At 40.7% G+C, this 27,222-nt stretch overlaps 1 protein-coding gene, 1 long non-coding RNA gene and 1 other non-coding gene across 10 annotated transcripts in view; 1 reads left to right on the plus strand and 2 right to left on the minus strand.

Annotated features, from left to right (window-relative positions):
* The window catches only part of Ppm1b (protein phosphatase, Mg2+/Mn2+ dependent 1B), a 67,505-nt gene that overhangs the window by 14,539 nt on the left and 25,744 nt on the right, over positions 1-27,222 (minus strand). For 7 of the 8 annotated variants that reach the window (XM_059248314.1, XM_059248313.1, XM_059248315.1 and 4 more), the window contains exons 2-5: positions 16,901-17,760; positions 8,660-8,777; positions 5,403-5,514; positions 4,517-4,574 (exon numbers count right to left, since the gene is read on the minus strand). In XM_059248314.1, the coding sequence (XP_059104297.1) occupies positions 4,517-4,574; positions 5,403-5,514; positions 8,660-8,777; positions 16,901-17,760 (1,148 nt within the window). Of the gene's footprint in view, positions 1-4,516; positions 4,575-5,402; positions 5,515-8,659; positions 8,778-16,900; positions 17,761-23,796; positions 23,919-27,222 lie in introns of those variants that run through there. The other variant, XM_059248311.1, reaches the window with a different exon arrangement.
* On the minus strand, positions 4,916-5,079 carry LOC131897749 (U1 spliceosomal RNA). The gene has a single exon (XR_009375772.1). It is a non-coding gene; the product is annotated as a U1 spliceosomal RNA (small nuclear RNA).
* Positions 23,938-26,878, plus strand: LOC131897405 (uncharacterized). The gene is made up of 2 exons (XR_009375672.1): positions 23,938-24,212; positions 26,628-26,878. It is a non-coding gene; the product is annotated as an uncharacterized LOC131897405 (long non-coding RNA).

Here is a 27,222-nt window from a genome sequence, read left to right on the forward strand (position 1 = left end):
TGTACCTAGGGAGATAGAAGGCCAAGACAGGACAACGACTGGAAGCTTACAGGCCGCCTAGCCTGGCAGACACAGCGGAGAAACAAAGAGATCTTGTCTCCAACACGGAAGGCAAGAATGGGCATCTGAGGTTGTCCTGACTTCTACATGCCTACATTCTCATTGATTCATAACCTCAAAAACTAAAAGATGGAGAGCAACTGAGGAAAGTTACCTAACCTGCAGCATGCACATACATGCACGCCTAACTGCACACCCCCACAGTAATAGCACACACAGCACACACCAATACACAGGAAATACAGACAATCACGTAATTAGCAATCTTTGACCTTTTGAGTGTGAGCCTCACCTATAAGAGCTGAACTCTCTCTCTCTAGTCCAGCAATCTTTTTGTTGTAGGTGTGTGTCACTCCTCAGATGCCATCACTTTATTGGAGAAAGTATCTGCTACTTGGACCCGAGGCTCACCGATTATGCTAGGCTGGTTGGCCAGTGAGCCCCAGTCACCTTATCTCCAGCTCTCCGGTGCTGGGAATACAAGCAAGGACCACATGCCTGGATTTTTACACGGGAGCTGGGGGAGCTGGGGGTTGAACTCAGGTCTTCATGCTTCTGTGACAAGCACTTTACCAACTAAGCTACCCACCCTGCACCTACTATCTCACTATTGTATAGTTTTTGTGTTTGTTTCTATCTGTGCATGCATGTGACTGAGGAAGACACTAGACACTGACCTCCACCTGCATATGCATGCCTTTTCATGTCTCAGTGAACATGAAGAAGCTGACTGGCTAGCAAGCTCCAGGGATCCTCCGGTCTCCACCTCCACTCAGACTCCCTTTTAAGGTTATTTTAAAGAACAGTAGATCAACTACTTGAGATGCACAAGACTCTGCCCTAGTCAAAAAGGGGTTTGCTGCTGTTTATGAATTACACTGGAGACTGAGCTTAGGGGTTTGCATCCATCTACCATGGAGCTACATCCATCCCTCCCAACAAGCTTGTACTGAGCTTTCCTTACTGATTGCTTCGGGTGCTGGAGTTAGTCAAAATAAACCAGACTAAGCCCCGGGACTCACAATCAACATTTTAGAAAAAGGGAAAGGGTGTAATCCCAGGCCCTGGCTACTTTAAGAACATCGTATGCTAAAATGTAGGTTTACTTCCAGATGTTATGGTATATGGCAGAATCCTTTAGCAATTATTCTTGGGAGTGGGAACACTGGCTCCTTTAAGGAACTGATGAAAACCACTGAGATATTTGTTAATAAAGAAGGTACACATATGGACTGTGAAAACTGTCTGGGTATTGTGAACCCTGCATCAACAGTCCCTAAGACTTTCACAGACTTTTGTTCTTCAGTAAAGAACTTACCATTATTGTTTGCACTAGTAAGACTGAACATACCTAAAACGTTAACTAAAAAGAACACTGTTAAGAAAACAACCTAAGAGCCTTTTATGCCTTCCTTAAGCTTTATGAATATCTTTAAATTATTAAGTCTCTGGCTGATAGCCAACTGGACTTTTGGAATACACTTATTGCCTCAATTTTCATACACTTATTATCTTAATTTTTCTACTTTAAACATAAAACATAAGAAAAAAAAATCTAAGAATAAGGTATGGCTGTACATGCCTATAGTTGTAGCACTTGGGAGATGAAGGGGCCAGGTAGAAAGATCAGGAGTTCAAGGGTAGACTCAACTAAACATTGGAGGGCATCCTGGGCTGCACTGAGGCCTTACTGCAAACAAAGCAGCTTACCTTTAACGTACTTCTGGACACTCTCTTCTGTATTCTACCACACTTTTGCTCCTCTGCCTCCTGTTGACATTTTCTGTATTTGTGTAGGGCTCAGAAGCGTTTATGAAATACAACTGTGCCTAGCTGCTGACTGTAATTCATTGATTTCAGGACTAAGGATGTAATTAAATGCTTGGATTTTCATCATTCTTTTGCTTCTCTGGTTTTCCTGTACATTTCTGTCAGTGGCTACTTGCTCAACATAGGTGTGGACTATTCTGAAAGAGTATGGTAATCTTCTCAAAATAGGATTCTACACTGCAAAGCCAGTTTTTATAGTGAAGAGCAAGTTTCTCTAATCTAGTATCTAGTAATAATGAATTTAGACTAATTATTTGATCTCTACAATTATTTCACACCTACTTGACTTCTAAAATCTCCAGTTTACTACTATAAATGTTAAAATGACAGAACTGTCACAGATGGGCTAGGGATAGAGCCAGGGTCAGAATACGTGCCTAGCATGTATAAGGTCCTAAATTCAATCCCAGCAGGTGGATGGAATGTTTACAGGTAATGGTTTTCATCTACCATACTTAAGGCTCCTCCTAACAAATAGTATGGTTCTTCACTCAACAGTTCAAAAGGCCACTCTCTTGGCAACAGCTCTGAAACCATTTCCATTATTATTTCTCACCACAGTAGTTCTCTGCTCTAGCTGTTACACACACACACACACACACACACACACACACACACACACACACACACACACAGCCTTCCCTCCCCCCAAAAAACCCCTTGTACTCTGACCCTGCCTTTCTCCTTCCTCATCTTGTCTCTTCAAATGGATGTGTATTTATACCCCCTTCTTGAACTATTTGGGTGCTGGAGACTGAACTCAGAGCCTAACATGTACTAAGCAAATGCTCTCCCCCAGGGATACAGCTCCAGCCTATCAAATTCTGTACTGTATCATTCTTTACAAACTACATGACATACATTTTTCATTTACTTATATGTGTGTAAGTATAAGATAAACAGCCTAAGCATATGTATAGGATCACGCTTCTCCCTTCACAATTCACTAGGTTTGACTGACAGTTTAGTTTGGTAAGATCAATGGAAAGCGTATACATAGATAACTATGTAATTATAAATCTATGCAGCCATATAGAATCTTACTTAAGAAAAGTATTACAGCTTATGCATTTACCCTCAATCTCAAGCTTCTGTTGCCTACTTTAACTTTAAAGTAGCTATCATGTATAATTATTTACTCTTTAAAAATTCAAGTCACCTCTGGTATATGTTAAAAAGAAACGCAGAGATAGTAAGCATTTTCTAACTCTTGTCAGAAGCAAAAGATTTCTTGAGGAAATAAGAGATTCAGTAGGCTATCCTAATTTTTTTTAAAGGATTGCCCACCAAAGTTACACTCCGAAATACCTGAGGAAGGGAACGTGTCCATGGCTAACCGTCACTGACTACATTCTGAAGGCTTATTCCTGACAGAGGTGGATGCACCATGTGGCATTTACAACAGAGCTATGACCTCTCAGAAGTACAGCAAACTTTAAGCTGTCAATATTCTTTACAGATCTGTCTCGAGTTTCTCTGAATTCCTCACATCTGTATTTTTATATTAAGGCTCAAAGTTTTGGATACAATTCTTTAATACTTTGAGCTAGGACCGAGTCACAAAAGAAAGATTCAGAATCACTACAATAGAGTTAAGTATGCATTGTTAAAGCAATGTCATTTTTATTCAACTCACTAAAACTGCATTAATAGTGAAATATTTTATTATTATTTGTTTTGGTTTCGTTTGGATACAGAGCCTCACTATGTGACGTACCTCTGGCTGGACTCAAACTCAAGAGATCCAGCTGCCTCCAGAGTGCTGGGATTAAAGGCATCATACTACACTTGATATTACACTTATTAAGAGATTGTATTTATGCAATAATGAATCCTAGAAAAGCAATGCAATGAAGACAACAAAAATCCTTCCATGTACTGGCTACTGTATCTACCAAGTGAAGTGAGCCTGCAGATATGGACGTGAGTCTATTTCTTCTCAAGGAATTTCATTACCAAGTATGGCTCCTTTAAACCTTTAAAGATACTAAAACTTACATCATTTATTTTTAGATACCCCCAAACTTGAAAAACCTACCACAAAATATTTATATTTATATCTGAGTAGCTTTAAAACTGAGTCCAACTATAAACGGGGGCAAAGTGTCCTCTTCTGCTCTGAGTATGAAAAGCTATACAAAGGGGCAAGGTGCCGCTCATCATTTCTAGGGCCAACAGGGTAAGAGGTAAAGGAACGGAGCTCAGCTCTGCATTCACACAGCCACCATGCATCGTGACTAGACAAAATATCTTCAAGCACCTCACCTGGGTAGAGAGGGGCACCGAGAGAGTAACTTACTAACCTCTGGTGCTGGTAAACTCCTTATTCAAAGCACAACCCTGCCTCAAAATCAAGGTATGAGGAAGAGGAAGAAAGCAGAGACAGAAGGAGAAAACAGAGATAGCCCAAACAAAAAAGGTTATCTGAAAAGTTAAAGTGACAACACAAAGCTATCCATAAATCAGCATTTGATGTCTGCAATACATTTTCTAAAACTTCAAGTAACTCCTTAAAATGGCAAACAGTAGTCAGTTATGACACAGATATCACTATGTGAATTATTCATATCTAGTATTTATATTATAAAACTACTTTAAATCATTAAGAAAATGAACTACAACTTACCCCATCACTGTCTCTGTGTGGATTCAGTCTACTATAAACAGCTTCAATAACATTGCGCCTAAAAAGATACGTTTTGATTATGTACAATTTTAAGCTCATATTCCAAGTATGTTGTCCTGACTACAGAAAGAACTGTCATGCTAAATATTTGCAGAAAACTGTAAATATACTGCCCTCCACCCCAGAGACAGGGTTTCTCTGTGTAGCCTTGACTGTCCTGGAACTCTCTGTATATCAGGCTGGCCTTGAACTCAGAGATCCGCCCGCCTCCGCCTCTGGGATTAAAGGCGTGCGCCACCACCACCCAGCCACTCATAATTTCTTGATCTTATAAAATCTACTAGTTCTTATTAAGCAAAAAACTTATCTACAAAGGATATATTTCTTTTTTTTTATTTTCAGGGGAGAGCGCGAACGCAGTCCCCCACTACCACAAATTATGCAGTCGAGTTTCCCGTATTTGGGGAAATCGCAGGGGTCAGCACATCCGGAGTGCAATGGATAAGCCTCGCCCTGGGAAAACCACCTTCGTGATCATGGTATCTCCCCTGCCAGGTAAGTATAGGATATATTTCTTAAAAAAAAAAACAAAAAAAAAAACACAAATCCTGGGCTGATGAGATGGCTCAATGGGTAAAAGTGTTCTCTACCAAGCCTGATGATGTGAGTTCAAACCCTAGAGCTCACATGGTGTCCGGAGAAAACCAATTCTGCCAAGGCTGTACTGATACATGCATGGTCGCCCACACCCCACCCCTGCACACAATATTTTCAGATGAAGTGTTTCACCTTTAGATAAACGATCTCCTTCTGCTTTGTTATTTTACTGAAATGATGAATTACTGATTTACAATGAATTCAAAATCAGCTCTTTTGTTCTACTTACTTGCCAGCGAGCCCTCCCCCAGGAGGTAAATTTGGGATATTTTCTGCAGACAAAATGCGCATAACATGGGCAAGATCAGGCATTCCTTCCTCCCCAGACTTCTCCATAATTTCTGTAAGTTTAGGAACAGGACATAAGAAGTCATTGACACAAACATGGTCACTCAAACATAGTTTCATAAAATATAAACTAGAATTCAATGTCCAGCGATAAGAAAACAGTAGAGAAAAAAAGTAAAGAAAGAAAAAAAAAAAACAGTAAAGAAAAACAGCTGGGCGGTGGTGGTGCACACCTTTAATCTCAGCACTCAGGAGTCAGAGGCAGGTGGATCTCTGTGAGTTAGGGGTCAGCCTGGTCTACAGAGTAAGTTCCAGGATAGCCAGGGCTGTTACAGAGAGAAAGCCTGTCTCGAAAGAAAACAGCAAAGCAAAGAAAAATGTCAGTGATCTAGTCAGTGAGTGACATGGTTCCTACCCAATCAGAAGGCTCCTTACACACACACAGTAACTAACTCATGGGCGAACACTACAGCACATGTGCATGGCGTATGCACATGCATACACAGGGCAGCTCAGAGTCAGTGTCCGGTTCCATCCTTGACTGCTCTCGACCTCCCTTCTTAAGCCAGGGTGTCTGACTGGACCTACAGTTTATCTGCCTTTCTTTGCCCTCTGTCCCTCTACTGCTGGGGATGCACCACCTCGCCTGGCTTTGACATGGTGCTGGGGATCTGAACTCACAGCCTTACGCTTTTGTGATAGGCACTTAACCAAATTAGCAATTTTTCCAGCTGAGAAAAAATTTAATTTTATGTAAAAATACTATAACGCAATAATGTAAGCTGAGGACTGTGGTATATGCCTGAAATCCCAGCAGTCTGGAGGCAGAGGCAAGAGAATCAGAATGGCCTGGGCTCCAAAATAAGGTCAAGGCCAGCCAGTTAGTGAGATTGTCAAAGTCATTATGGGAAAACAAAACCAATGGTTGCATAACAATCATAAAAAAATGAAATTTTAAGTCATTTTTATACATTGACACTTAAATACTTATGTTCTATAGCAATGTAAAGAAAATGAATCATGGTACTTGTAAAATAAAAACTTTACATTTTCCATTTTTACATGTAACTTACAGAAAAGAAAAAATATAAAGCATGTATGTATGCATACATGTGCATGTTTATACTTGTGGAGGCATATATTGAGAACGAAGACTGCTGTGGTTTTGGAAGGGAGGGAGGTGGAGGGGGAGAGCAGGACTGTCAGCTGATAGTGCCAGTCCGGCTAGCTGGCTTGCGGGGGAGATCCCTGTCCTCCTCCCAGTTGCTGTATCACTGGTGGGCTCTCCCAGGCACCCAGCCACTCGGCTTCAGCTGAACCCCATCCTCATGCAGCTAGCACATCAAGTGCTTTCACTGCTGAGCCCACTCTAAAGCCCACCTCTCTAAGACAGTCCTGCTTAGAGCCCAGTCTGTCCTCGAACTCCAACTAACTCCTCCTGCCTCTGCTCCAGGGTGGGCTCCCAGTCTCAGGACCTCTCCTTTTCCATCAGACAGCGATCTAACCAGCCTACCCACATACGTACGAGGGAAACACTGGAGCACTGAGCCACACCCCCAGCTCCAGGGACTCACTTCAAGAAAAATCTTTCAATTTCATTGTTAAAGGTTTTTATTGTACATGTATGAGTTATCCTGCCTACATCTGCATGTATGTCTGTGCACCACATGTATGCCTACTGCCCACAAGCAAGAAGAGAGTGCCAGATCCCCTGGAACTGGAACTACTGGAAGTTGTGAGCTGCCATGTGGGTACTGGAAGCTCAACCCAGGTCCTCTGCAGGAGCAGCAAGTGCTCTTAACTACTGAGCCATGCCTCCAGCCTGTTTTATTATATGGGTCTGCATGTGGGTATTACTTTTAACACACACACAAAAAACAGTGTCCTAAGCCTCTCAAGATACAAAATACCAACCTTTATCATGCCTCACAAGATTCTGGCCTTGGTCTTAGAATCCACCACTTCCCTTTTATTAACTCTACCATGACTCCCTTCCTTCTAAGTTTCAATCCAAACATTCTCTGCAGCCAGGTCTTTACATGCACTCTCCTGGAGTTTCAAATGCTTTCCCTGCCAATCCTGTTCATCCTTTGGTTGCAACATCAATGTTACTTTTAAAATCCTTCATTGACCTATACCCAGAATAGACAGATACACTGCTTTATACTCCTATCTACAGGATGTTTACTGGGGCAGACTGTGTTGAAGCCTTGGTCCCTAGGTAGTGACACTATTAAAAGCTGAATGAACTGTGAGAATCCAATCAGCTCATAGGTGAGTGGGTTATCACAAAGTGATTCCTAGCTAGAGGAAGGAGGTCACTTGAGGGCATGCTTTTGAAGGATAAATCTTTCCCTTGCAATACCAGCACCCCTGCCCCCTTGCTTTATAGTCCATGAAGCATGTTCCTGCTTCCTTGGTATTCTGCCTTGCTTCATTCAGGTCAGATGGAGCAGTAACCACGGGCCAAAACTCTTGAAACCAAACTAATAAATATCTTTTCTTCTTTCAACTGTTTATCTCAGGCATTTTTAGTGATATAGGCAGACAGACAGACAGACAGATAGATTTGGACCAGGCCATTTCTGTAGTGGGACAGTCCTGGGCACTAAGATGTAAAGTGGTGTCTCTGATCTCTTAAGTCATCATATGCAGTATCTGTAACACTACGTGGAGACAAATCTCCCCAAACGAAACCCACTGCAGTCTGGTGCATTATCAGTCAGTCTTCACACCTTTCACTAGTGACATTTCAGCCCAAGTCACCACTACCATCTGGCAACTGCATTAAGAACTACACACTGGTCTCTACCCCAAAACACCTTTAAAGGAGGGAAACTCATTCTTCTCACATCGATGCTGACCTAAGATAGCATATCTTAGGCAGATGGGCATTTATTGTTGGAGCCCCTGTTTTTTTTTTTTTTTTTTGGTTTTTCGAGACAGGGTTTCTCTGTGTAGCTTTGCGCCTTTCCTGGGACTCACTTGGTAGCCCAGGCTGGCCTTGAACTCACAGAGATCCGCCTGGCTCTGCCTCCCGAGTGCTGGGATTAAAGGCGTGCGCCACCACCGCCCGGCTGCCCCTGTTTTAATATAATTGCTTCCACTGAGAACATTTTAAAAGAATCATCTGATAAGGAAGAATATTTTTTTTCTTTCCTTCGTGAACTGGAGAAAAGGAAAATAAAGACTCCTTACCTTCAACCCGTGATTCCAAGTGCTTATCCAACTCTGAATCTTTCCTCACTGCTTCATCTGAGACCTTGGGGGCATTTGAAAAGCAAACTAATACAATACTCATGTTATCTCGACTTCCCTGTATATTAAAGAAAGAAAGGGGAAATTGTTTCTATGTTTCAACAAATGGCTATTTAGTTCCAGAGTTACTCTAAGCCACCCAGAATGTATACCTTAGATAATCTTATTTCAAAGAATTATTTAAAAATACAATCAAAAGGAACAAGGTGTTTAGGAATGACTATAAATGTAGCTATTCTTGGATTTTATTCTGAGTAACTATTTTTACCCACCAGCTCACAGCCTGAGAAATGAAGACAACTTGACACCTACAGATTTGAATGTCTTTTTCATTCAAAATTGCATAATCCTAAGGACCACTTAAGCCTAAAACACCCTTTTAAACATCTGGAAAATCTCATGCTGTCAATATAACACAACTCTAACTCAACTTTGCTGAAAATCTGATTATCATGAAACTCAAGAAGCTACATGGTAGAAGGAATCAACTCCCAAAAGTTATCCTTTGACTTCCACACATGCACCGCACACTCACACACACACACACACACACACACACACACACACACGTACTATAAATAAATGAAAACATAGACATTTGATGGCATCGCATGCGAGAAAGAAAATCATTTTTCAAATGATTCTGAAGTTACATCAAACAATGTGATATACTTGGATCACCAAGTTATAAACACCTGGGCAACAGAGTTTTTTGCTTTTATTCTGTTTTAGAGACAGGGTCTCAAAGCTTGCCTTGAATTTGCAATCCTCCTGCCTCAGCCTAGCAAATGCTGAGATTGCAGGCACATGCTACCTGAGTCAATATGGGCAACTTTTTAATTACACGGTGTTTAGAGAGCAGTTAAAACAGTTTGTTTTACGTAAGGATAAATTTTACTCCTTTTATTTATGACCTTACAAATTATATTTAGAAGGAAGTATAGAATACATTTTTAACGTGTCATGACTGAACAATAAATTAAAAATCTTCTTTCTACCCTCTCTTTAGGTATATAAGTGAGTATCTTCCCCCCCCCCCCCCGAATACTTTTTTTTTTTTTTTATTTTGCAATAAAATTCAGTTCTACATATCAGTCACGGATTCCCTTGTTCTCCCCACTCCCGCTCCCCTCACCTTCCCCCCAGCCCGCCCCCCATTCCCATCTCCTCCAGGGCAAAGCCTTCCCCGAAGACTGAGATCAACCTGGTAGACTCAGTCCAGGTAGGTCCAGTCCCCTCCTCCCAGGCCGAGCCAAGCGGCCCTGCATAGGCCCCAGGTTTCAAACAGCCGACTCATGCAATGAGCACAGGACCCGGTCCCACTGCCTGGATGCCTCCCAAACAGATCAGGCCAATCAACTGTCTCACCCACTCAGAGGGCCTGATCCAGTTGGTGACCCCTCAGCCATTGCTTCATATTTCATGTGTTTCCGTTCATTTGGCTATTTGTCCCTGTGCTTTATCCAACCTTGGTCTCAACAATTCACGCTCATATAAACCCTCATTCTCGCTAATTGGACTCCCAAAGATCCACCCAGGGCCTAGTCATGGATCTCTGCATCCAGATCCCTCAGTAGTTGGATGAGGTTTCTAGCATGACAATTAGGGTGTTTGGCCATCCCATCACCAGAGTAGGTCAGTTCGGACTGTCTCTCGACCATTGCCAGCAGTCTGTTGTGGGGGTATCTTTGTGAATTTCTGTGGGCCTCTCTAGCACTTTGCTTCTTCCTATTCTCATGTGGTCTTCATTTACCATGGTCTCCTATTCCTTGTTCTCCCTCTCTGTTGTTGATCCAGCTGGGATCTCCCGCTCCCCCAAGCTCTCTTTCCCTCGACCCTCGCCCTTCACTACCCCCACTCATAAGTGAGTATCTTAACATACAAAACTGTTAGAATTCTTTCCATCGATGACAGTGTCAAGCTCTTTGTTTTGAGATAGTGTCACTATGTTATACAGTCTAAGCTGGCCACGAAACTCATGCTTCTCCTGCATCCACTGCTGAGGCCCCAGGAATGTGCTACTAAGCCTAGCAAACACTGTTTTACGCTCCCCCCTCCCCCCTTCAGTATTCTAAAAGACTCAATCAGTGGAAGTGGTAATCAGTTTGACTTGATAATGAGGCTTGCCCAGCGAACTGAAAGAAGTCAAGGTTATATCCACTCTAGCTGTCTCCGTCATTCTGGACAGAATTTACACCAGCATTCCCTGACTCCAACCTGCCACCTTTTGAGAATCCACATATGACCAAACAGACAGGCAGCCTTAAAGAGTAACTGCTTCCAGCTTCCAGTGTAATGGGAGCAAGTCTTAAGGGGTGAAAGGCCTTCTCTAGACTCCACAGACTCCGGAGCTTTGGTAGAAATATATACACAGATGTAAAGTGTCTAGAAACCAGGACTCTAACACTGGCCAAACTTAATTTCATTCCTCAACAAAACCTAGCAGCTTTTATGACTTACTATTAGAAACACTGCATTTGGTTATACGACTACACATACAAGTGTATCACATGAATATAGTTAAAGCAAACATTGTTTAATCTGACGAAAATTAAACTATACAGTAGACATTGAAAACATCAACCATCGCTATGATTTTTAAGACAATTTTATGGACAGACAGAAGTGTTGGCAGACACTTAGGAATAGTGTCTTCTAACCATTTCCTATTTTGTAACAGCAAAACATTATTAAACAGTTCCTAATCAATATGCTAGCTATAAAAGCTTCACTTCATCTCTATCAATTGTAAACTATAGACCCTATCATTTATAAAAATGAATTTACACTTAGTCCCCAGTCATGTGTGATTTCAATGCTGCTTCTATTTCCAAGGAAAGATGACTCTTCCTAAACACAAAGCACAGGTGTTTCACAGCAGCTGAAAAAGATCCTTCTCATTCTCCTGTTTATTAGAGACAAACCATAGTCACATGGTTACATAATCAATATAGTGTTCATTAAGCCCAAGGTTGAAATTAGTTTTTATAAAAATCTATCAGGAACAACAAAAAAGATTAGCTATTTTAAAAACTTTATTTCAATACTCTTCCTTTTATACTTCTTCAGTAGATTGCTATAATACACTGAAGAATTTGAGCACTTAATAACAAATTAAGTCAAAGAAGGCATAAATGTCCTTCCATAAATAAGGGAATCTAAATTTAGGCATAAAGATTTTGACGCAGTTGGTTCTAAAGCTGAATGTTGCATGATTACAACAGAGAGTCCAGAGGTATGTCACCACACAGCCTATGTTGTAGGGTGGGAGGTTGTTACAATAAAAAAAAAGTCCCCATGATAATAACCAGTGTAATTTAAGAGATGAGGTGGCTACATTCAATGTTCCCAAGGTTTGAGAGGTTGTGTAGTACACAACAGGAACACATCTCAGTAGTAAGTGCATTTTCAAAAGAATGAAGTAAAAATACATTATAATATGGAATATCTTACTGGTACGTATAGATCCGTTAAGTTTGAATGTAATCACGTAATACTTGAAACTGGTAACAAAGAATTGGGCTAAGGTGCACTGTGAACAATACTCAGACCCTAGAGCCACATGACCAACAAAGTACTCAATCTCTCCACTGAGCTACACTGGATGTATGGATACTGTACTTTAATCATCAATCCTCTCCTCTACTTAAAAGACCAGCCAGGGCCAGCGAGACAACTCGGCAGATAACGGTGCTGGCTGCTAAGCCTGACAAGCTGAGTTCCAGCCCTAGAACCACACCGTGCAGAAGGAGAGAACCAATTAGTACAAGTTTCCCGTAAACCTCCACCTGCAGTGGCACATGTGCAAACACACACACACACACACACACACACACACACACACACACACAATATTTACTTTGCTTTTTTAAATGAAGATATTTTCCACAAATTACACTGGAAGAAGTTTAGAGTTAAACTGAGTTTAGAACTAAAATTATTTTGGGGATAAAGTACATTTGTCATGTAGGAATAAATCAGAATGACACTACCTTTCAAAAATACCTTCCTAAATTTTATCCAATGACTAGATCTAGTCTATGTTTTAAATTAAGCAAGTTTCTGATTTATACGAGCTTCAGTATATAACTGAATTTAAGGAAATCAAGTATCTTAAAAGAATATCAAGGAATATTTTTTTTTTTCTGAGACATGGTTTCTCTGTAACTTTGGACCCTATCTTGGAACTCACTCTGTAGACCAGGCTGGCACCAAACTCACAGAGATCCGCTTTCCTCTACCTCCTGAGTGCTGGCATTAAAGGCATGCACCACCACTGCCTGGCTAGGCTATTGACTTTTAAAATGTAAGAAGAAGCAACAAGCACATCATGACCCATTTCTGTAAAATATAGTAAAAAAAAAAAAAAAAAAACAAATAAAAAACCTGTTTTTATGCTTGTACATGTGTATTAGTAAACATTATTACATGGAAATATACAGCTAGCTGTCAGCAGTGGTTAAGCACTAAATGCAATGAGATTAGAAAGAGATGTAAAGGCAAGTAACTTAATTTCCAAACACCTTTGTATTTACAAAAAAATTTACTAATTTTATAATAATAATAACTGGGAAGAGGGGGACAATTTTTCAGACACAAAGTACCAATGCAGAATGACCAAGCCTTTCTGCTAATCAATTCTAAAGATAACTAAAGAGTCGGAAAACTTAAGCTCTGCTCTTAACTGTTAGTTATAAATTGTGTGACTAACAACTATCTTTTAATGTCAACTTCCATTTCTTCTCTTGTAAACTAGAAATAAATTTTCTTTGCCTGATTACTGTAAAAGATAAAATGCATCTGACCTATAAATCATAAAAGGTCACAAATAGCAGCTATATACTTTATGAAATCTGAATTAGTTGGTGAAAAACACCATGAAGAACAATAAAATAGCAAGCCCTTGTTTTTCTAGACAGGGTTTCTCTGTATAGCCTGGACGTCCTAGAACTTGCTCTGTAGACCAGGCTGGCCTCAAACTCAGAGATTCGCCTGCCTCTACCACTGCCCGGCTGAAGCTTGTTTCCTTAGGGACTAATTTAAGTAGGATTAATATCTGACCAGAGTCATCGTCTAACGCCTGTAACTTACCATTGCTAAATGGCAATCTAAAAAATGATTTCTCATTAACAGCTTGAATGCTAACTACTATCATATGGCTGTTGTCAAAATTAACGGGGCTAAAATATCTGCTAAGTGCTAAGAACAGCACGGGCTCCCAGAAAGCAGAAATTCTGTGATTAGCAAAACCATCCCAGGGTTTAGGAGGTAACATATGCAAGTGTGTGTGCTTATTTAAAGGCATATTAACATAGAAAACACTGACTTCATCTCAATCTCTTGGGGGAAAACTCTATTTAACTGGATCTTCTTTGGCTCTCCTCTTAAAGCAGGCAACACCCACTAAATATCTGTTTTCCATGGAATTAAACATATGTACACAATTTCCCCCTCTAAATTTCAAGTAATCATACTCTGTTTTACAGTATAGCTAACCCTTGCTTGCTTTTATAATACAAACAAGTAGAATAGCAAAACTATGAACTTAAAAATGGAAACAGAGGCTTAATTCCATAAATAACATTCATTCGTTAGGAAAAAAATAAGCAAACCTCCATAAGCAAACCTCCATTTTCCCCCAAGCAACTGAGTTGTTCAAAACTGACTTCAACCTGAACGCAGAGTCCTTCAAGGGAGCTATGATGATCAATCCCACTAAAGCAGGATGAACTACCTGCTCCAACCTCCTGTGTGTTCCTGTTCCTCCTTTGAGATCTAGGGCAGTCTGTCATCTTTGAACCACTGGCGACTGCTAAGAGCTATCTTGTAAAGATGTTCCAGCAGCATCAACTCAATCTCCTTCCAAGGGTGAGCACGGACCCTGAAAACTACATACTTTAGGGATAGAACACACTACAACTACACTGTAGTCCAAGCTACCATCCAGATAAACTTCTGGCTACTCTCTCATGACCACCTTCTTCACATACTAGAATGCTTATGCAGTCATGACAAAGTTTGCAACGCTAAAAACAGAGCTCTCTCTAGACCACACTGCTGGAGAAAGCAGGCTGAAAAAGCACATACAATGAACCTCACGTTAATAAAAATACACACCTTCAGGCAGGTTAAAAAAACAAACCTGTAAAACTGGCCATCCAGATAGCTCAGCAAATAAAGTCACTGGGTTTGATTCCCAGGACTCACACGGTGGAATGAGCACCAACTCCATCAAGTCATCCTGACTGCCACTTGTGCACTAGGGGGTGGGAAGGTAAGTTTGCACCCAGGCACACACAGGATGAAATAAAGAGATACATACTAAAATTTAAAAGATACACTGTTAAGTGGCTGTGTGATGGACGGAACACATCTCTAATACCATTGAGAGGTAAGAAGAGAACGGGAAGCTTTTGGAGCTGGCTTGTGAATATATATAAAAACAAACTAGAAAGAGTCACACAACAATAGGAAGTACCTGATTTGGGTGAGGAGAAAATTTTTATTGTTTTCTTTGAACTTTCAGTTTTTATCTAATTTGCTTTCCATTAACATGCACGTAAGGTTTTATAATTTGGGAAAATGCTACTTTTACTTACTAGTCAAGCAAAACATGTCTGCTTTACTCTCAAAAGGCTCCAAAGGAGCTCTCTACTTGGGAGCCTAAGGAGACGTTTTAAGAGTTGCTGCCTATTTGGTCACTGACAAACATTCATTGATGGCTTTTATACTAAATTCACCCTGAGAAGTAAAAAGACACAGTAGGTTAGAAAAGAAAAAGTCAAGAAGCTGAAGTATTGCCATTCAAATCCTTTAAGCTGCATGATGTGTTAACTAACGCCAGGCCTTAAAGTCTCTTTGGAAGCTGGCTCTTCATTTTTATGGTAAAAAAATATTTTACCCATACCAGGTATTTCCAAGGATCCTCTTCGTTTTCCTTCCTCTTCAATTATTTCTCCATTTTTTGACCAAGAGGCATTAACAAAATATATTTACTGGGGGTGGGGGAGCACACTGGGATCAGAGGACAAATTGTGGGAGTTGGTTGTCTTCTGGGGATTTACCCACTGTTTACAGTATCCTTATAGGCTTGCTGACTATGCTGTACTGTCTACATGTGGGAGGAAACAGAAAGCTCTAACCTAACAGACAGAATCAAACATCACACTCTTTAACAGGACAGTTTTGCCTCAGCATCCTCAGGCACATCTAAATACTTGCCAGTTAACTCAAACTTAAATAATTTCTATATACATACTGTTGAAAGATCTACAAAAATGAACTGATTTTTTTCTTTTCTTCTCCTCCCCCCCCCCCCGAGACTATATAAACCTGGTTGTCCTCAAACTCACAGAAATACACCCGTCTCCATAGATACCTGTGTATACACCTGGCCCAAAGAACTGAATAATGTAAAGGTATTTAATGGAACAGCCAAATATCTGTAAATCTAGATTTCTTTCTTTTCTTCTTCTTTTCTTCTTCTTTTTTTTTTTTTTGCTATTACTGCGCCAAATTACAATTCAGACATTATAAGAATTTCATAAAAAATTTTTCCTTAGAATCACATTTTCCAGAATCCTTTAGACTTTAATCAGAGATAATAGAACCTATATGAAAAGAATTTCGATGACCACCTATGTGAGTAATGTACTAACCTTTACTGTTTACAGTTAGATGTAAACGGACAAAAAGGAGGAGATCCCTCATTCGTTTCAGCTTTTGTCTTAGCTGCTGAGGACCAGAACACAATCTGACTAGCTTGGCTTTTCATAAATCTGTCAGTGTTTTCTATAGCTCTTGATCTTAATATAAGTAGAACAGAATTCTACTACATACATGTTTTAAGCTATGTCAAATCATGACTAAGATGGCTACTGCCAACATCAAGAATTTAGATCAGAAGTCATCATTCTACACAGCTACTTCTGAAATACCAACAAGCCATAAAACACTCACACTTACTTAATTTGAGATATTTGTTGACACTTAATTTTCAAATTAGAAGGTTTGGGCAGATAAGTTGGCAAAGGGGCTTAATTTTCTTGAAGAAAGTATCTGAAAATACACAGTTCTCTAAAGAAAATAGCAAAAGTTATAAAATTTTAAGTTTGCTTAATTTACTTACCATGTCTTTTCAAAATCAACAGTGTGTTAGTTCAAACAAAAAAGCTTACATACCTTATGTAAACAAGTGTCCACTACCCAATTGCACACATTTTCCAGGTCATCAGAGACCTTAAGCCTAGACTGAACATATGCACAGAGCTCCTCATTACTCATCACATCCCAGATCCCATCACAAGCCAAGACGACAAACTCATCCTCTTCTGCTCTTAAAATCTCAAAGACCTCAGGCTCTGGAGAAACTAGCTGTTCTGTTGGGCCCTTGCCGTCAACACACTTGTAATCATAGTCCCCCAGAGCACGAGACACTGCTAATGAACCATTCACACGCTGGATCATCACACTGCCTCCCGCATTTTGGATTCGCTCCTTTTCCATTGGATTACAAGGTTTGTGATCCTTGGTAGAAAAGCAGACTTCTCCATTCCTACACAGAACAGCTCGTGAGTCACCACAGTTGATAAAGTAGATGTGTGTAGGTGAAATCAAAACGCCCACTGCCGTTGAACCGCTCCTGTCCATCCCATTTCTGAGGTCAGAAAAGTTACGCATATATTCATCAATTTTCAAAAAGCCAGTTCTGATACCAGTCTTAACGTTTTCCACCGAAGGCTCAAGAGCAGAGTCCGGTAGGCCAGCTGCCCTGAAGTCTTCATTAGTAGTGATGTGTTCCAATAAATGCGCTGAGCAGTAATTTGCCACTCGGGATCCAGCATGACCATCATAAACTGCAAAAAAGGACCAGTTTTCCAAGCCGTGAGGAATACCCACAACAGCTGTGTGTGCATCTTCCATTTCCACTCTCCATCCTTGCATACTGCTCAGGCCATAACGCAAACCATTCCCAGCACCATGAGCATTATGTTTTTCAGTTTTGGGTTTATCCAAAAATGCACCCATGTTTAGTAATAAATCTGAAAGAGAAAAAAGAAATGGTGTTTTGTTTAAACTGGACATAGTTCATCTACAGTGCTCCATTTATTCTGGACCAACTCATTCCCTATGTATTTTCTAGAGGCCCTGACTTACTGGGGACGAGAAGTCCCCTAACGCTCTTTTTGTTTGTTTGTTTGTTTTTGTTTGTTTTTAGAGACAGAGTTTCTCTGTGTAGCTTTGGAGCCTGTCTTGGAACTCACTCTGTAGACAAGGCTGGCCTCGAACTCAGAGATCCGCCTGCCTCTGCCTCCCGAGTGCTGGGATTAAAGGCGTGCACCACCTGGCTCCCCTGACGCTCCTAAGACACTGATTTCTTTTGAATGACTTTTTATTTTTATTTTATGTGCATTGATTGGTGTTTTGTCTTCATGTGTGTCTGTGTTGAGGGTGTCAGATTCTGTGGAACTGGAGTTACAGACAGTTGAAAGCTGCCATGTGGTTGCTGGGAATTGAATCTGGGTCCTCTGGAAGAGCAGCCAATGTTCTTAACCTCTAAGCCATCTCTCCAGCTCCTAAGACACTGATTTTTTTTTGTTTTGTTTTCTTAAAACAGGATTTCTGTGTAACAGCTCTGTCAGTCCTGGAACTCACTTTGTAGACCAGGCTGGCCTTGAACTCACAGGGATCCACCTGCCTCTGCCTTCCGAGTGCTAGGACTAAAGGTGTGTGCCACCACTGCCTGGCTAATACACTGATTTTTAAACCAGCATATAAGACAAAATCCAATCAATTAAATCAGAACCTCTGCAGGCAGACCTAGACACCAGTAGATTTTTGTTGTTTGTCTTGTCTGTCAACTGCTGTCCTGGAACTCACTGTGTAGACCAGGCTGGCATAGAATTCAGAGAAAAATTCACTTGCCCCTGCCCTCCAAGTCCTGGAATTAAAAGTGTGCACTACCACATACAGCCTATAATCCCTGCACTGGTAAATGGAAGCAAGAGGATTAAGAGACCAAGGCCATAAAGGAGTTCCAGAACAGCCAGGGCTGTTACACAGAAAAACCACACCTGGAAAAAAACTACCAAACAAGCAAAGAGTTCAAGGCCAGCTTGGGCTACAAGTCTCAAAAAACTAAAGAATGTGCAGCAGCCATGCTCAGAATTTTCTGGAGAAAAATGGAGAAATACAACTTGGTTAAGGTTCCCCCCCCCCTCCCCAATTCAGCTGGACATGGTAGCATACTCCTGAAATCCCAGATACTTATGAGGCTGAGGCAGGAAGAAGAAGAGTTGTCAAAACCAACCAAGCAGCCCCTGAGCAAGCAGCCCCTGAGCAATCCAGCCACTGCTTCTGGCTGCAGAGACTTACTACCTGTTTCCTCGCTTCAGTCACTGCTCTAATTCAAAGTTCTGAATGAGCCTGACTGAGTTTAAACCACCCATATACCTTTAGAGTGTATTTATTCTTTCACAAATTACTTTTCTATAAAGTTCCAAACTGATCTTACTTTAAAGCTGGGTGCCACTATAAAGATTTGCTTTTTTAAAGCATTATAAAGTTCCACGATCACTTTCTACATAATGTGCACACATGTGGCTAATAAACTATAATACCATTCATGCACCCACCACAAAGTTTATCCAGGCCAGGAAAGCTTCCTTTCTCATCCCTAGACTCTTCTATCCAGAATAGACAAGATCTCGAATTTGCAATTAGTGTTCCTTATTGTTCAACCATATTCCTGTACAACTTAGTTTTACACACTTAGTAAGTTACACTTTAGTATTTCTGAATCCAGTTCAACAGAACAGTATGCTTTACCTCCAGGGAAGCACTTTTACTTTTCAGGCTGTAATACTACTAACCAAACTAATACTTGAATGTATTGTAAAAAGTTAAGATGCACTTTTGAAATGTGTACCAAGCATAAATACAATTATTAGGATACATTAAGAATTACAGACTTGCTTTAAGAACAATGACTTTTGTAAATGTTGTTTTTAAAAATAAAATGAATATAATGAGTGGAGAGATGGCTCAGCAGAATTGTGTTTCCAGTAACCATATAATTCCAGTTCCAAGGGATCCAATGCCCTTTTCTGGCCCCTCTCAGCACCAGGCACCCAAACAACACACTTATATCACTTACATACATGCAAGCAAGACACTCTTCCACATAAAATAAAAAAATATATAAGATATAAGCTGGACCTGGGAGGCAGAGGCAGGTGGATTTTGAGAGTTCCAACCAGCCAGGACTGCATAAAGAGGTTGAGAGGGGACATGGGGGGGGGGGTGAGAGGAGGAAGGGTGGATAGAGAATATAAAGTTTAAGCCTCTTGCCTTGTTGACAGATTTTGGCTGATCTTATCAGTCATGCTGTAAGTGGGGCACACCTTCAGTTTACAGTCACACTTAATTATGGTTCATATTTATAAACATTCATATAAAACTGACAATGTACGAAACGAGCTATCAAAAATAGGGGTTTTTTTTCCAAAGAGTAAGTGACTTAAAACATAAAGACAAAAACAATGGTATACTAAACATTTATGTAATTGAGTCTTGTAGACTCAAAATCAAGTGTGGATATTTTTATCTACCACAAATTGGACCTCTATTTTGTTGTTGTTTTTTGAGACAGGGTTTCTCTGTGTACCCCTGGCTGTCCTAGAATTCACTCTGTAGACTAGGCTGGTCTTGAACTCACAGAGATCCATCTGCCCCTGTCTCTAGGATGCTTGAATTAAAGGAGTTCACAGCCACCATCGAGCTCTGGACTTCATTTTTTAAACTCCTGTCTTTTTTCTTTCTCTCCAGTTCTGCAAAGCCATGGTTCCTGAAAGGCCAGGCTTGGAGCTTCTGGAACACCGTCTCCCAAACCACTTTACTAAATTCCATTAAGACTTTACCATCGAGAGAGGCAAAGGCAGGTGGATCTCTGTGAGTTCAAGGCATCCTGGTCTACAAAGCTGCAAGCAATACAGGCTTACACTGTAATACCTTGTTTCAAACAAACAACAAACAAAAATAAAAAATCCAAGACTTTACCAACAGTTAAAACATACCACTTTACATAATTATCTCACTATCACTCTATCACTCTAACCTCCCAAGAGAGGTAGAGGGGTGTGTGTGTGTGTGTGTGTGTGTGTGTGTGTGTGTGTGTGTGTGTGTGTTTAAATGAAGTAGTTTGAAGTGGTGGCACACGCTTGTTATCCCAGCACTGGGAGGCAGGAGCAGGAGGATCTCTGTGATTGTGAGTTCCAGGACAAAAAGAACTGTTACACAGAGAAGCCCTGTCTTGAAAAACAGAAACATAAGGTTTAAGCAACAAATCCTCCATCCTTAAAATAAATCCAATGCGTTTTCTATGGGCACATTCTCCCTTGAGCTGAAGTCAACACAATCCCTACTATTCTCTTGCAAAGAAAAGGCCTCAGGAGGGGAGGAGTAACTTGTGCAGACCAAGAATCTCACACTCTCAGATAAACAATCTGGAGCAGTGCATCCAGAATGGGACCAGGAGAATGGATGCTAACAGAGATCTACCTCAAGACGGCAATCAAGAATCATAGTACACAAAGGAAGTTGTATATCACCTGAAGACAAGCACAAACTACATTATTTGACTATGTTCTGTAGTTATTTCCTTTTAGGGATCTTCTACTTTTCATTAAAGTTTTGAAGACATTATTCTATCTCAATTACCTGAGTCAAATTAAAGGGGTCTTATACCACTGCCTCCCTGAAGAGGGAAACAGTTAAGCGGTAGGGTCTCCACAAGGTAAATCAAATTGGCTTAATCCAGAGAGCTGGAAAAGACAACTCTGGACTTCTGCCTACCTGCATCTCTATTTTTTATTGTTGGTTTGTTTTGTGACAAGTCTCCCTGTGTTGCCCGCACTGGCTTCAAACTTCTAATCCTCATGTCTTAGCCTCCTGAATAGCCAAGACTGATGCAAGCATGTTAGGATACTGGTTTGTTTTTTAGGTACATAATAAGGTTTAGTCATGTATTAAGAGTCATAAAGTCGCCGGGCGATGGTGGCACACGCCTTTAATCCCAGCACTTGGGAGGCAGAGGCAGGCGGATCTTTGTGAGTTCGAGGCCAGCCTGGTCTACAGAGCAAGATCCAGAAAAGGCGCAAAGCTACACAGAGAAACCCTGTCTCAAAAAAAAAAAAAAAAAAAAAAAGAGTCATAAAGTCATTTTAACCACTGACAGTTTCGTTTCATAGTATCATCTGTAAGTTTTGGCTATGAAAATTTATGTATAAGACTTTTTACAAAGCTCATTAGTGCCAGATTTTATTGAAATGACTCTATAATTCATCATATAGCAGGAACCCCAGAAAACAAAAGTATATACACACATTTAAACTTCAAAGAATTGAACAAAATAGTTTCAAAAGTCCTAAGAGACTTCTAGTGCTTTAAAAAACTAATAGAAGTGCACTTACTTGTGCCCACAGTACAAACACATGTGGTAAGCACACAATCTTATTGCAATGAAATCTGAGAAATAAGAGAAGAATGCCTGCATGCTAAGCACACTAAGCTTGATTCCTAGCTCTACCACATATCTGTTTTCCTAGAAAAGAACATCTATCTCTTCCTGTTGTGAAATTTTGGGTTTAGAGTCTGAATGATAAGTGAACTGCCAACTGCTTCAAACAGTTATGACAGTACACAACAGGGGTACTTCTCATAAACAACAGACACAGTTCAACTGGCATGTACTTCCTAAGTAAAGTACTTCTTTTAAATAAACCATTAAGGATTTTACCCTGATGTCTCTATTGCCTGCTTTGTGTTGTTTAGAGAGAGGATCTCATTCTACAACCCAAGGTAGTCTTAACCTTGCAGCAACCCTCCTGTTTCATCTCCCCAGTGCTGGGATTCTAAGTGAGAGCAACTATACCCAGATCTGGAGGAAAATCCAACAAGTTCCTACAATGATGGCAACAGTTCTGGTTGGATTTTGTTTGTTAACTTGACACAAGCTAGAATGATCTGAGAAGAGAAAGTCACACCACAGAAATGCCTCCATTAAGACTAGCCTATGAGACTTTTCTTTCTTTCCTTCTTTTCTGAGACAGGGTCTCTTTATGGAGCCCTGACTCTCCTGGAACTCACTATGTAGGACAGATGGGCCTCACATTCACACAGATCTGCCTGACTCTGCCTCCTGGGTGCTGTGATTAAAGATTTTCTTGACTGATGAACTGTGAACTGTGCCACCCCTGAACACATACACAGCTTTTGGATAGTAGAAGAAAGCAGGCTGAGCAGGCCATGAGGAGCAAGCCAGTGAGCAGCACTTCTTCGTGGTCTCTGCATCAGCTCCTGCCCTAGCTCCCTTTGACTATGATATGGGACTGTTACACTGAAATAACCCTTTCCTCCCCAAACTGCTTTTGGTGATGTCATTTATCACAGCATTGAATAGCAACAGAAACAACAGCAATAGAAACCTGGAGACAAATACCTCATGTCTCCAGCCAAATATGCCCTGTTGTATGAACTCTAAGAGGCCTTTCCAACCACATATACTAAACCATCATCCTGCACTCTAGGAAATGGTTGCTCTACCACAGACAAATAACTATACTGCTTTATTGAGTGGTAATGTTTATGTTCTCTCTCTCTCTCTCTCTCTATATATATATATATATATATCTATATATAGATATAGATATATATATATGTATGTACATTGAAACTGATTTCAACTTTATTCAAACAAATCAGTCTTATAAAACTTACCTTTAATCAAAATTGTTTATTTTGTTGTTTATTATATATTAATTATTTATCAGATTTAGATTTTATATTTTTTTTAGTGAAGGAGCCACCAATTTGACATGTTTAATTTGAGGAGAATTTTTAAGTTTGTTTTTTAGATTTTTGAGGCAGGATTTTGCCACATAGCCTAATTCCTGACCCTCCTACCCTACCTTCTGAGTGCTGAGAATAAAGGTATGTGCCACCATACCTGGCTTAAAGAACTTTTTGATAGCAAAACTAAGTAAAAAGTACATAGCCCTCAAGGCCAAAAGTTGTTTTACCTGACCCAGGCTTGCCTCCCTCTATTATCTATAAATTCTCATGTAATGAGTGGACTTTCAAAGGATTGAACATAAGCACGTATCCCACTGTTCTGAAATGTCCCAAACGGAATCCACAGGCATTCTAAATCCACAGGACTGTAGCAGGAGGAGGTGTGCATTCTGAAGCCTGGGACAACAGACTTAGGACCAACTGACTTTGTTACTTGGAGGTTACTATCCTCAGTGAGCTATGAAGACAGCAAAAAACAATGACATTCAAGCTCAAGGCCACACTGAAAGATGTGGCATTAGTGGCAGCTCTGAAAGCAGAAGTGAAACTCCAAAGACGAGGCACAAATGTAGCAGAATTCCCAGCACCAAGGAAGTTGGAGCAGGAAAGAATTGCAAAGTTTGAGAGCAGACTGGGATACACAGTAAGTTCCAGGACATCCTGGAACACACTACAGAGTATGCACCCCCCACCATTGCCCTCCCCGAAACAAAGACGACAGACTGACTGAAAGCCCATTTAGGAAATGGTTGGGCCAGGCACAGTGGCACACTTCTTTAATCCCAGCACTAGGGAGGCCGAGACATGAATTTCTACAATTCTGAAGCCCACCTGGTCTACACAGTGAGTTTCAGGACAGCCAGGAGAGGCCCTGTAGGAAATAGGAAAATAAAAAAGCATATCTTAGGGGAGTAGGCTGGGGTGGCGGATGGAGTGGGGGTGGCGTCTTGAACTATAGAAGGTGAGTAAGAAGTGAATAAGCCTATCTAACAGCACTGACAGGGAACACTTTAACTCTTGGGCTTATTCATTTGCTCCAGAAAGCAGATCCAGGATCAGGATAAAAAGCAGGAAGATCAGATGGGGGTGTGGGGGTGTGTGGGTATGTGTGCATGCCTTCAATCCCAGCACTCGGGAGGCAGAGGCAGGCAGATCTCTGTGAGTTTGAGGCCAGCCTGGGCTACAGAGTGAGTTCCAGGAAAGGCTCTAAAGCTACCCAGAGCGGGGGGGGGGGGGGGGGGGGGGGCGCAGAATACATCTATTGTTTATAAGTACATGAAAACCAATAAGCATCACTTTGTTGTCTGCAACAACAAAAATGATTATCCCTTTCAAGCTCAAATCAAAACAAAACATGGAAAAGAATAAATAAAGAGGGTTAAAGAGCATAAAATAGAAATTTAACTCCTCCATTAATAATGGATTATAAACACTACTTTAAAAAATGGTAACACAAATGAAAACGAAAACTTGTGTTCTTATTTAATATTGTAATATTTGCACATATAAAAATGCAAAATAACAATAAGGTTGTTATACGACTAGTGAAGAGGCTATAGGAATTTTGAGACTCAAAACCACTTTCTTCAAATGGGTCTATCCATAATTCTAAGAGCTGGGTACCTGGTCCATTTCAATATATTTTGTATGTCTGTGTGCACATGTGTGAAAGTGTCCTCGGGAGCCAAAGGAGGGCATTGGATCCCATGGAGCTGGAGCTAAAGGTCATTGTAAGCCTCCCTATGTAGGTGCTGAAAACCAAACTGGTATCCTCTGCAAAAGCAGTTTGAGTTCTTAGCCACTGAATCATCTCTCTAGTCCAATGTATTCTATTTGAACTTGATGTCAGAAGTTTTCTATAAAAAGAACCTTTTACAGTTAATGTTGTCTTCTGGTTTATACTAAAGAGACACTTGTGCCTTTCCCTTTAGCTGTCAGATTCGGAGTCAATGGGCTCTAAGAACTCAGAATTCCTAGGAGTTTCATGCTGGGGAAGGAAAAGGCCGGGGTTCTAGAGCCGACCAGAGAGACAGCTTGTCTCCAGGAAAGAGATTTCACACAGTTCTGACAACTCATTAGGTTACCTTGAAGGAGACTGAAGACAATCATATGCCCATGGCTGGTCAGTCAGTATACCTTGACCAGAACTGTAACTAAATCGCATGTCAGGACCCCGAGACTAGACTCAATGGTCCCTGGACCTGTTTTTGTTCATCTTCCCAATGTGGCCACACTGAATAAACCTCCTTTTCTCTAGGTGTACCTAAAGCCCCTCTTCCTGAATAACCATACTTGGACACTACTCATCACAAAGCAATTTAAACTGCAAGTCTAAATTGGGGGTGAGGAGGGACGGGGGGTGTGCCTTAACAATTTCATTCTCCCACATCATTCCCATTTTTCCCAATGTATACCTAAAGAACTGTCAGCTCTTTACAGCATGATGGGGCATACTGTCTGGTCTGAAATTCTCTGCAGGAACAACCATGACAGTCACCTAAGAAGGCGTCTATGATCCTCCCATATCTTAATTTTGTGCCAGATGCTCATAATAACATGTAGTTATATGAAGCAAATAACTGCTGCAGTCCTCATTGTATAACAGGCATTACTTGAAATGCTTGACACCTATCTATTCTCAAGTCTACTCTTTAAGCATATCAAAAATAAACAAACAATCAGAGGATTTAATTAAATTTCACTAACAAACAAAAAAGCTTCAACCAAGGGTATTGAGATACTGCAAACTCCCCTTGGCTATAGTTGGCACACTTTGGTAGAGGAGCATGTGGAGGCTGGCAGGCTGTGCATAAAAGCAGCACAATCTGTCCAATCTCATCCCATCAAAAGGATGAAGCGGTGTCAGAGATCCCCTCTGGCTCATGGGAAAGACTTCTTCCAAGGTTCCTGTTCTTTTAACTTGAAAAATAATTAAGTAACAATAGTGATGCCTTTTTCTATTAATTCTACATGCCACACACTCTATCATTTAACCCTAGAAACAACCCAGTAAGGTTAGCATTTATTTTACTATTTTTAATTTTGTGTCTCTGCGTAGGTATGTGTCCATGAGTGCCAGTGCCCTCCAAGGCCAGGGGCCTCAGATCCCCCAGGAGATGGAGTTACAGTTTTAAGTTACCCAATGTGGATGCTGGGACTCAAACTCAGGTCCTCTGAAAGAACAGTTAAGCATTCTTACCTGCAGAGCCTTATCTTCAGCACTCTTAACAGTCATTTTACAACTGAGAAAGTAAAATTCAAAGGAGCTTTGAAAACTGATAAAATTAAAAGCTAACAGAATCATAACAATGGGATTTTTAGTTTTGACAGCTGTACCACAATATAAAGAGTTAACATTATACAAACAAGTTAAGAGGTCTGAGGGAATTCTCTGCATTATCTTCATATGCTTCCTATATGTCTAAAATTACTTCCACATTGCAAGTTTACTTTTTTAAAATGAAAAGTAATGGGCTGGGGGATATAGTTCAGCTGACAAAACGCCAGGGCTGGATTTCCAGTGGGACATAAACTGGACACGGTGGTCCACACCTGTACTCTCAGCACTTGGCAGGAAGACCTCAAGTTCAAGGTCAGTTTGCACCCTCACATACACACATACTGTAAAGTTAAGGCATGCCACAGTTAAGTCT

The sequence above is a fragment of the Peromyscus eremicus genome, chromosome 22 (genome assembly GCF_949786415.1).
Source record: "Peromyscus eremicus chromosome 22, PerEre_H2_v1, whole genome shotgun sequence".
In the NCBI taxonomy this organism is placed as follows: domain Eukaryota; kingdom Metazoa; phylum Chordata; class Mammalia; order Rodentia; family Cricetidae; genus Peromyscus; species Peromyscus eremicus.